Source organism: Callorhinus ursinus, unplaced genomic scaffold, assembly GCF_003265705.2.
Source record: "Callorhinus ursinus isolate GAN/ISIS: 27379988/994484 unplaced genomic scaffold, GSC_fseal_2.0 scaffold12, whole genome shotgun sequence".
In the NCBI taxonomy this organism is placed as follows: domain Eukaryota; kingdom Metazoa; phylum Chordata; class Mammalia; order Carnivora; family Otariidae; genus Callorhinus; species Callorhinus ursinus.
Genome location: NW_027397074.1, coordinates 20,069,969 through 20,080,537, shown reverse-complemented (window position 1 = coordinate 20,080,537; position 10,569 = coordinate 20,069,969). Strand labels below are relative to the sequence as shown.

The following is a 10,569-nucleotide window of genomic DNA, read 5'->3' as shown; positions in this document are numbered from 1 at the left end:
TTGCTTCACTTCATTTACATATAACTACTACGATGTGGAAAGTAATATTAAAAGAACAGTTTCTGTAACTTTTGTTTTTTAAGATTTTATTAGTTTGTCAGAGAGAGAGAAAGCACAAGCAGGGGGCAGAGGCAGGTAGGAGAAGCAGGGAGCCTGATGCGGGACTTGATCCCAGGATCCTGGGATCATGACCTGAGCTGAAGGCAGACACCTAACCAACTGAGCTGCCCAGGCATCCCCAGTTTCTGCAATATTAAGTATGATCAAAATAACACCTATAATAAGTAATGATAAACTAATTTTATTTTTTAAGTTAGCCAACAAGCTTGGTTCTTGTGGCAAATACTGTGAATAAGCCTTTTACAACCCTCTTTTCTCTTGCTTCCTTATCCACAGAAGTTGGAAACGTAAACATTCACAATGCCAGACTTCCCCTGTTTAGGAACGGCCACGAGCCCACTTCTAGCCAAAAAGATGTAACCAAAGTCACTGGGTGGAGCTCCTGGAAAAGTTTAGTTTTCTTTTTTTAAGGAACATATTTGGCTGGCATCTATTTTGTCCATGATAAACTTATTTTAAAAAATGAAATTTTATAAGTACCTTGGATAATATTACAAAGAGGAGTGCATTAAAAAATACCAGCAGTATAATCTCTTCAACAATTAAAACGACAGGCTAAAAATAAAAAATAAAGAGTCCTGTAGAAAACAGAATTTGCTGCTGACAGTCTATATTCTTCTTCTTTGCTTTAATGGACGACTTGTATGCACATCTTCTAGCTTGTCTTCCGGAGGTTTTGGCACAGATGAAATGACCTAGTTTAAAAAAAAAAAGAACCACCAAAATTAGTTTTTATAGTACAAGAATAAGTAAACTACTAGAAGAGATAGGATATAATAATAAACAAAAAATGCTAAAAATAAATAAAATAATAAATAAATAAATAAAAAAGAAGAGGTAGGATATACATCTAGTAATCCAATTCTTGCCCTCACGTTTGAGGCAGAGTGAGCCCAATTTCAGGGTACAGCATACGATCTAGGCACAAAGTTTTCTGTCCAAACATGACGGGAGTAAAATTTCTAAAGCCATTTAGAAGAAAAAAAAACTGAAGAGAGAAATGTAAATACATACTCTACATTAACAATCCTATATAGATCTGAAGTCACTTGCTATCTTATGGATACAGACAGACAGACATCCTGATTCTGCGTAACTCGAAACACTAATAACATTTGATGTATTTAGAGACATGGAGCCTTGAGAGGGGAGATGAGAAATTTGGAGAAATAAGCAGAAAATGGTATAATCCTCAATTTCCTAGGGAAGGGAAACCAAACACACCATCAGAAAAAGAGTGGACAATGAGTTAAAGCAGAGTATGACAGTCTTCATTTAGATGCACAATTATTAGAAACTGTGGTAAGTTGTAGTTAATTTTTCTCAATTTTGTTGTTCTACTGTTTCCTTATCTAGGAATTGGACCTAACCACTTTTTTCTTTTCCCCTGAGATTTTTTTATTTGTCAGAGAGAGAAAGAGAGCACGTGCGAGAGCGAGAGAGTGTGGGCAAGCGCACAGGCAGAGGGAAAAGCAGGCTCCCCAAGGAGCACGGAGCCCCATGCAGGACTCGATTCCAGGACCCTGGGACCTGAGCTGAAGGCAGACGCTAACCGACTGAGCCACCAAGACGTCCCCAACAACTTTTTTTCTTGAAAATATAGTCAGTTCTGGCTGAGAGAGCTATGTATCTGCATCTATGCCTCAGTTCAACTCTATCTGAAGGAAGGAAGGGGGCCAGCACAAACTAAAAAATTTAAAGAGGCTTAAGTATGGAAATTGTGTTCACAGATTTTTATTATTATAAAATAAGGCCTCACCCTTAATCAGGTAATAATTTTCAGGTAACAAAAATACACATAAATTAAGCCACCTTAGACTCCCTTCATCACACTGTAAAATACATATACAACTGCATGAAAAGCACTTTCTGAACCTCAGAGTTAAAGTTTAGGAGAATGGTCTTTCTCCCTCAATTAGATTTCTAAACGGCTTGCCCCATAAACAGGTATCTTTCAAAAGCGAATTCAAATGTTAGCTTTCTTTCATTTGTACTTAGAAAATGGAAAATGATTACATAAATAACGTGTAAAGAAATTACTACTTAATTGGGCGCCTGGGTGGCTCAGTCGTTAAGTCGAGTCCTGCATCAGGCTCCCTGCTCCTTGAGAGCCTACTTCTCCCTCTGCTTCTCTCTCTCTCTCTCCCTCTGTCTCTCATGAATAAATAAATAAAATCTTAAAAAAAAAAAAAAAAAGAAATTACTACTTAAGTAGAACAATGAAGCTGTAATCTATTTAAGAAGTTGACATTTTGAAGTGCAGACCTTAGGGCCCAGTCTTTAGAAATCTCACCTTATTCTATGGCTACTTTTATCAAAGAAGCAAAAAGCATTTTAATTTGATGTAATTTGTAATAACTTTGAACTTGAGAGAAATAAGTTGTAATAATTTTCCTTCAACACAATAGTTCTGTACTTTGGCTCATAACAGAACCATCTGGAGAGCTTTAAAAAGAGAGGGCCTGGCCTCCACTCTCACAGGTTGACCTCACTGACTAAAACCACTGCTTTTTATTTTAGATCTAGAATGATATAAAATATGTTATGTTCATTGTTTAAGGCAAGGATTAATGACATCAAAGCACATACATTTGTTAGATTCAGTTACTTCAACAGAGAACTATAGAAAAACACATCAATGAGGCGCCTGGGTGGCCCAGTCGTTAAGCATCTGCCTTTGGCTCCGGTCATGATCCCAGGGTCCTGGGATCGAGCCCCGCATCAGACTCCCTGCTCAGCGGGAAGCCTGCTTCTCCCTCTCTCACTCCCCCTGCTTATGTTCCCTCTCTTCTTGTCTCTCTCTCTCTCTCTGTCAAATAAATAAATAAATAAATCTTAAAAAAAATGAAGAAAATTAATGATAATAGTTTAGTTGCCACAAATCTCCATTTAGCTGTTAGTCCCTATGACCAAACGGTCTCTCAAAAGTTTTTTTTTTTTTTTTTTAAGATTTTGTTTATTTGACAAAGAGAGAGAGATCACAAGCAGACAGACAGGTAGGCAGGCAGAGGGAGAAGCAGGCTCCCCGCTGAGCAAGGAGCCCAATGCGGGGCTCGATCCCAGGACCCTGGGACCATGACCTGAGCCGAAGGCAGACGCTTAAGGATTGAGCCACCCAGACGCCCTTAAAAGTTTTTTAAAAATGATCTTACCTCTTGAAGTTTATTCCGAATTAAATTCGCTGTTGTATTCAACGAGTCGTCATGCATGTCCACTTTAGGTATGTCTGGTAACAGAGGCCCAATCATAACCTCATTACTACTCGTGTTTGTTTCGAGAAAAGTTCCAATTTTACGGTCATCTTCTCTCCTTCTTTTCCGCTCCTGCAGTTGTGTTGTCCTAGGCATAAATCTGTCAACTGCTTCTGAAGAAGTAATAGCCTTCTGTGCACCAGGGCAAGCGAACGAATTTTTAAAAGGTTTCATTTGTATCTTCTGCAAAGAGTCATTGTACATACAATGTTCCACTGTTTCAGCATGGTTTCTACCATCCTGAGAGAAGTTTAATGCCCTGTCCATATGCTGCCCTGATGAACATGCACATTTTGAGGAAAAATAACATAAAGGCAATTCACAAGAATAAGGAAGACAAGGATCTGAGTTGCCAGTAGAAGTGTTCTGCGTGGTTGCACAAAATCCAGATGTCCCTGAATGGAAGTCCTGTCTAAAATCTTTTGTGTCTTTAAGCTCTGTAACCAGTTTCTTCTTTGTCATGTAATGATCTTTATATTACAATTTAAAAGGTGAGAGAAGAGGAAAAAAAATAGTTCATTTATTGTTTCCATCATTCAGAAATGTGTAATTTTAAGAACATTACTTTAAAATGTTAACAAATGCTACCCTGAAAAATTTATTTCTTGAGCCGCCAATACCTTCATGTGTTTAAAAGCTAAAAAGGACAGAGTGTTTATTAGTGTCAAGCTTCGCTTTCTTTGCCCCTCATATGCCTGGTTTCCACTCCTCCATAAGTAATCCCTACTTTCTTATTTAATCTGCCCAGTATGTCTCACTTTTCCCCCTCCCACCTACTCCTCTTTTTCTTCCATAATATCCATTTCTCTGTGCCTTTGCGTTTTCCACTTAACTGTAGATCTTAGAGGTTTTTTCTAGGTCATTACATTGAATGCTTTTTTTTTTTCTCACAGCTTTGGAGTATTCTACTATATGAATGTATATACTGCTTAGTTTGTGTTTGTTTTTAAAGGCGGCAATATGCTGGACCCATATTTTGTTTTTTATTTGTTATACAACCATAAAAGTTTTCCTGGAGCTATTCACATATCTCACAGGTTAATGTTCAATGTCTACTAATGACGAGGGACTCTCAACAGCTCTCTTGCCAAATTTTCAGGTAAGTTTTCCAAAAGTCTTCCCACCTTATTTCTCTCTTCACCTCTGCCACACACCCTTCCCCAATCAGTCATAAAATCGTCATATTCAATAACTATATGGACACTGACTGTCCTTCAACTAAAGGGCGGAAGTTTGACAATCTGAGCCTCCAGTATTATTCAGATTTCAGACCACGTACATTATTTTAGTCCAATTCTGAGTGTTCTGTTCCTACAATCCTTGACCCTATTCCAGGCACCTGGAATTTGTGTCTAGGGAAACTCAGCTGGGAATATGGGGCACGTGGCCAGCTGCTGGTAAAAAGTAGAATTTTTCCAAATTTAGCAGTTTTATTTTTATTTATTTATTTTTTTAAGATTTTATTTATTTGAGAGAAAGAAAATGAGAGAGAGAGAGCACAAGAGGGAAGAGGGTCAGAGGGAGAAGCAGACTCCCTGCTGAGCAGGGAGCCCGATGTGGGACTCGATCCCGGGACTCCAGGATCATGACCTGAGCCGAAGGCAGTCGCTGAACCAACTGAACCACCCAGGCGCCCCCAAATTTAGCAGTTTTAGATTGGTAGCTGGTAACTAGTGTGCAAATAAATCATAATTGTTTCTCACTGCCTTTAGGTCAAGCCTTAATTCCTTAGCATGGGATACAGGGCCCTTCGTGATTCAGTTCCTGTCTTTTCTAATCTTACTTCTCACTGCAGCCCTTGTGTTGTGGTTATCCTGTGCTATTCATGTTCCTTCAACCACATGATGCTCATTTATTCATGCTACTTGGCCTACCTTCCCATCGCTTCCTCTCCCCTTCTGAGTAATGTCTACTTATCCTTCAAAACTCAGTGGCCACCTTTCTCATCCTGTAGGAACTCTTCCACAAACCAACATCTCTCCCTTTCCAGCCCAGATTACTTAAGAGTGTTGCACAGAATCCTGCAGTTTACAGTTACTGAATATTGTGATCATTTATCTGCCTCTCTTTCCACTAGACTGGGAGCTCCATGATGATATACCTAGCAGAGTGCCTGACACATAGGTGTTTAGTAACTGGCTTTCCATACCTTTATTTTTAGCAGTTCTTGCTATATAAGCCTTTCTCTCCTGTAATTTTTTTCTAGTTTCTTCAACTGTTTCAAATTCTGGAGCATAGCACACATGAAGCAATCCACCAAAGAAACTCTGTTCATCCATTTTTCTCTTGGCTGTCCTAAACAGAAATACATGATAGCATGGTTTATTAATCTTGATTTACTTAGGATGAAAGCTGAACTAGTATACAATGCATTGATCTAAAGAGCAAAGTTCAGGTTTTGCTATGTGTACATACATCCTATTGTTTGGCAGTTAAGATGTTCTACTTGTGGATGGTACTGACTCTACTGATCTGGTGCATACTCTTTGAGCCTTTCATCCCCTCTCCCTACAGGGCTAACAGGTTTTGAGCTAAGTCATCCACACATAACCAGACTCCCTTTAATTAACTTAGGAGCCAGCAGTTAACCTGAGGTACACAATCTGTGGTCGTGAAATAGAGATCTCTCTGTGTTAAATGGCCCTTAAGAGTTAGCTCATACCCAATTTAGCCTTTTCGGCACAAAGGGATTCATACATAATAAAAATAATATTGTAATCGTAAAATCTTCAATAATTAAGTAAATACTGAATACATAATTAATCAATGAGAAAGTTAGAAGATGATATTCAACAAATACTTATTAAATATAGATAAGCAGCCAGCCCTTATACTACAAAAAATACTTAAGTACTTTTGTGCCCAGAGATAATGCTAAAAATACCTACTGAGATTTTACCACGCAACAGGTAGTGCCCTAAGTGAATTAACGTTTCATAAAAACTATATGATGACACTGAGGCCTAGGGAGATTTATAACATGCTCACACTAGTTTGTGGAACTATGATTCAAACTGAGATGTTCAACTCCACAGCCTACTGTACTACATGTCGCAGGAGATGCAAAAGCTCTAGAAAATATGCCCCGTGAGGGGCAGGCAAGTTGGTTAGGGAAAGTGAGATTACATATGAGAGCAAACTGAGAACAATACATGACCCCATAAAATCAAGTGGCAGACCGCAAGTGCTATTTGTAGTACAGAAAGACAATATAAATGATGGGGCACCTGGCTGGCTAAGTCGGTAGGCCATGCAATTCCTGATTTCGGAGTTGTAAGTTGGAGCCCCACTTTGGGTGTAGAGATTACTTAAAAATAATATCTTAAAAAAAAGAAAAAATATGAATGGTAATAGCCAAAGAAGGATGGGTCTTGGATCAAATTAGTGACAAGCATGGGGTCAACGTAAAACTAGATTGAGCCTTACTGAAGCAGAGAATTTGTTACACAGAAAGCTGGAAAAGATTAGGTCAATTCACAGAGGTGCATAACATTAAGAACTTCAATAGCTAATGTTTACTGCATTCTGAACATAGGAGGCACTACATTTAGCCCCTTTACATGGATTATCTCATACCATCCCCACACAATCCCCAAGATAGGTCCTTTCACCGTACAAATTTCATAGAACAGAAAAAACAGGCTTACTGAGGTTAAATAACTTGTCCAAAGTCGTGATTTTAGTAAGCAGTGGAGTTTGAAAACTTACCCCAAACCCATTTTTTAATCTACCACAATACATGACCAAAGGCTGTTAAGCATGGGAATGACCTTTGAGCCTGGAGTAAGATAAAAATAATATAGGGCCATGTCAGGTTATTGAGTAATTCAGGTATGAATAAGGGACAACTGGGGCCAAAGTGATAGCAATGGGAATGGAGGAAATGAAATTTACGCTTAACTTGCACATTACCTTGCACTTTGTAAATTCATAAATTTAATAAGATAAACTTCTGTAAAGTCTTCTGCTGGGTATTCATCTAGAGGATTATACTGTTCAATTGCACCATATAGAGCAAATCGCTCAACTAATTCCTTCATTGCTCCCACTGCAGGAACTCCTTGTATTAACAAGTACCGGGATTCCAAATTGATTGTATATACCTAAAAGAAATGCAAACACACAAAAATGTATTTTCCAAATAAACCTAAGACATATCTTCTTTTTTTAATAATTTTGTATTATGTTATGTTAGTCACCATACATTACATCATTAGTGTTTGATGTAGTGTTCCACGATTCATTGTTTGTGTAGGAGTGCCCTCTTTAATACCCATCACCGGGCTAACCCATCCCCCCACCTCCCTCCCCTCTAAAACCCTGTTTGTTTCCAGAGTCCATAGTCTCATGGTTCGTCTTGCCCTCTGATTTCCCCCCTTCATTTTTCCCTTCCTTCTCCTAATGTCCTCCATGCTGTTCCTTATGTTCCACAAATAAGTGAAACCATATGATAATTGTAAGACATATCTTCTATTAAAAAAAAAAAAAAGCTCTGGGGATTAAAGACTACACTTATGCCGAGCACTAAGTAATGTAAAGAATTGCTGAATCATTACGTTGTACCTGAAACTAATATAACACTGTATGTTAACTATACTGGAATTAAAATTAAAAACTTAAAAGCTCTGAAAAGAAGAAACATTCCGTTCAACCGGTCTGCAGAAAAAATAAAGAATAAGTTCACCCTTCCGTGTGAAGGCCTCTAATTAAAACACAGACTATCTTCAATCGACATATTTTGCAGAAGTTGGCTCAGAAGAAATTACTAGAGAGAGATAACAAAGATTCACTGAGTGCTTCCCATGCGCCAAGCACTACTGTAAACACGGAAGATACAATGACTAAAACAAAGCCCTGTCCTTCCGGAGCTGACGTTATAGCAGTTGACCAAAGGGTTCGTGAGAATCTTTGGTCACTGAGTACCACTTTCTCATACCCATCTCCAATGACTGATGGACAGGACCGCAGCCCTTCAAGCCTCTATTTACATAAACTGGGCATGTGGAGCTAGAGCTAAGATAAAGCTATCAGGAACAGCGAATGAAACCAAAATCCCTTTACCTTGACAGCACGAGGCCGCCGCCCCTCCCGATACTTGGCCCGCGTGTCGCATACAGCCCTCTGGACGTGGTGGTCAAATACGCCTCCAAGCTCCCCGCCACTCGACGCCATCTTGCCTATTTTGGCCCTTGCAAAAACGACAACATCCGGCTCGCCGCATTCCTGTTCACCCAATAAGAGAGGACGATGGGTCAAGACGTGCCAGGGTTGGCTGGAGAATCGACAGTGTCGGGCATCGTTTCCTGTGAGTGAGTCTTCGGTGAACGAGGTGCCGCCCTCCAGCGGCCTGGCGGAGAGACCTCGGAGAGCTGGAGCAGCTTGCTTGCCCCTCCTCGTCCGGGCGCGCGCGGCGGGAGGGGCGGGGCCGCAGGGGGCGGGGCCGATCGATCTTCTCTGGCTCCGACGCCCTCGGTCGGCCTAGTGGCCCGCGTCCGCTGGAGTGGACGGCTGGGGGCTGCTCCCCGCTCCTCCACAATGTGGGGCAGCGATCGCCTAGCGGGTGCAGAGGGTGGTGGGGTAGCGGTAACTGTGGTCTTCACCAACGCTCGCGACTGCTTCCTCCACTTGCCGCGGCGCCTCGTGGCCCAGCTGCACCTGCTGCAGGTAACGCGCCGGCCCTGGACGGGGGCTCCCAGCCCAGACTCGGGACACCTGGTTGGCAGCCATGGGTCGGACGGGGCCAAGACCTTTTAGGGACGCGGCGGCCCTCAAGCCTCTCGGGGCGGCGTGGCACGGGCTGCCTTTCGTCGCCACCGAGCCGTTCAGAGGCCAGACTGAGGGCCGCTCGAGGGCAAGGCCGGCGGGGACAGGCTCTGCAGCCCACACCACGTTTAGTGCAGCCCTGGGCCTTTAACTTGCCCTGTTTCAGGTGTTTTCACTCGGTGAGACTGGGCTTTCAAGCATCCTAATATTCTACGTCTGCATTCGGAAATATTTCTCCAGTTTGGAAAAGCTCCTGGGAATTCGCTAATCTTTATTTTTATTTTAAAAAAAGTTTTTCTCGCTAGTGATTTCCAGGTGCTTGCACGGCTGCCGTCCCGGCCTCCAGAGGGAGGGGCAGATTTGGTTTGCAGAGTCCCAGTAAGTTAACAGGGTACGTTAACAGGGACTGAGCATCGTGTCCCCCCAGCGGGGTAGGTTAATAAAATAAGGTTCTTCCCTGTGTCGCTGATGTTTGGAACAGTTCCGAGGTGTACCAGCAATGTGCAGAATTTTGCATATTTGGAAGTACATAGGTAGGATACTTGAACCTCTGCCGTTACCCTTCTAATTAATTATTAAAAGAGATACAGCATCTGCACTTTCATAACTAGAAATAGAAGCACATAGTCTCTGAGTTTGAGTATGCTTATGCGGGCAAAGGGATAGAATATTTGAAATCCTGGATGCATGGTACCCACCACTGGCTAATCATGCAGGAAATATTTAAGAGTTTACATTAATTTTAAGTATCCTCCCTTTCCACTTTTCTGGAACGATTTTTCTAGATTATTTTCCCCCTAGCATTATTGGTTTAGAGGGCATAGGTAATTATTAAAGCAGGAAGTCATGAGTTGGGAGTTAATGTGTTAAATTGTTTTATTTGGGCTGAAGCATGGAGTACATAATACCTATAATGCTGTAATGGGAAGAGGGTTAGAAGAATAGTTTCCTGGGCTGTGTCAGATTTACCTTTAAACTTTTCAAAAGACGAATGTTCTGGTCCTTTCTTGGACTTATTGAATCAGAATCTTGGGGAGTGAGCTTCAGTCATCTGTAATTTAAAAAATATCTTTGGGCTACTTGGATGCACAACAATTGAGACCTACTATTACAGAATCATAGAATGTTGATGGCGAAAGGGACCTGCGGTATCTAGATCATTTCTGTACTTTCTCGTGTTAGGAAACTTGCACTCCTAGGCAGGTACCATTTCCAGGTAATTTGTCCTCTTGTCTCTTACTCTGCGGCATCCAGACTGGCCTTCTCACTGTTTCCTTTCATAACCCAGCTCCTTCCTACTTCTGTACTCTTACTCATGCTGTTCTTTCTCCCCAAAACGTTTTTCTTCATTTCATGCCTTCAAAAGCTGAGCATAATCTTACCTCCTCCGCCTAGCTTTCAAATTCTGGGTTGTTCACATTTGTCTCCTTTTTGA

The 10,569-nt window shown here is 41.2% G+C and overlaps 2 protein-coding genes across 7 annotated transcripts in view; one reads left to right on the top strand and one right to left on the bottom strand.

The window, feature by feature from the left end:
* Window positions 1–59: 59 nt before the first annotated feature.
* Window positions 60–8,692, bottom strand: RBM48 (RNA binding motif protein 48). Of its 3 annotated transcripts, XM_025872873.2 has the most exons (5): window positions 8,433–8,692; window positions 7,284–7,474; window positions 5,521–5,666; window positions 3,273–3,841; window positions 60–815 (listed from the first exon to the last, which is right to left on the bottom strand). In XM_025872873.2, the coding sequence occupies exons 1-5, from the start codon at window positions 8,541–8,543 to the stop codon at window positions 729–731; spliced, it is 1,104 nt and encodes a 367-aa protein (XP_025728658.1). In that variant the 5' UTR covers window positions 8,544–8,692; the 3' UTR covers window positions 60–728. The 3 variants fall into 3 exon arrangements, with proteins under 3 accessions (XP_025728658.1, XP_073754888.1, XP_025728659.1); XM_073898787.1 differs by lacking the exon at window positions 7,284–7,474 and having other exon boundaries at window positions 8,433–8,574; XM_025872874.2 differs by lacking the exons at window positions 5,521–5,666; window positions 8,433–8,692 and having other exon boundaries at window positions 7,284–7,420.
* Window positions 8,693–8,826: 134 nt separating this feature from the next.
* Window positions 8,827–10,569, top strand: part of PEX1 (peroxisomal biogenesis factor 1) — a 42,580-nt gene continuing 40,837 nt past the window's right edge. For 3 of the 4 annotated variants that reach the window (XM_073898786.1, XM_025872871.2, XM_025872869.2), the window contains exon 1: window positions 8,829–9,035. In XM_073898786.1, coding sequence (XP_073754887.1) covers window positions 8,907–9,035 — 129 coding nt within the window. In that variant the 5' untranslated portion in view covers window positions 8,829–8,906. Of the gene's footprint in view, window positions 9,036–10,569 lie in introns of all 4 variants that reach the window. The other variant, XM_025872872.2, reaches the window with a different exon arrangement.

Coding starts and splice junctions, on each gene's coding strand:
- RBM48 (XM_025872873.2), bottom strand. CDS start 8,543: ATGGCGTCGAGTGGCGGGGAGCTTGGAGGCGTATTTGACCACCACGTC. Junction 7,475..8,432: donor GGCGGCCTCGTGCTGTCAAG/GTAAAGGGATTT, acceptor CATTTCTTTTAG/GTATATACAATCAATTTGGA. Junction 3,842..5,520: donor AAGAACTGCTAAAAATAAAG/GTATGGAAAGCC, acceptor TGTAATATAAAG/ATCATTACATGACAAAGAAG.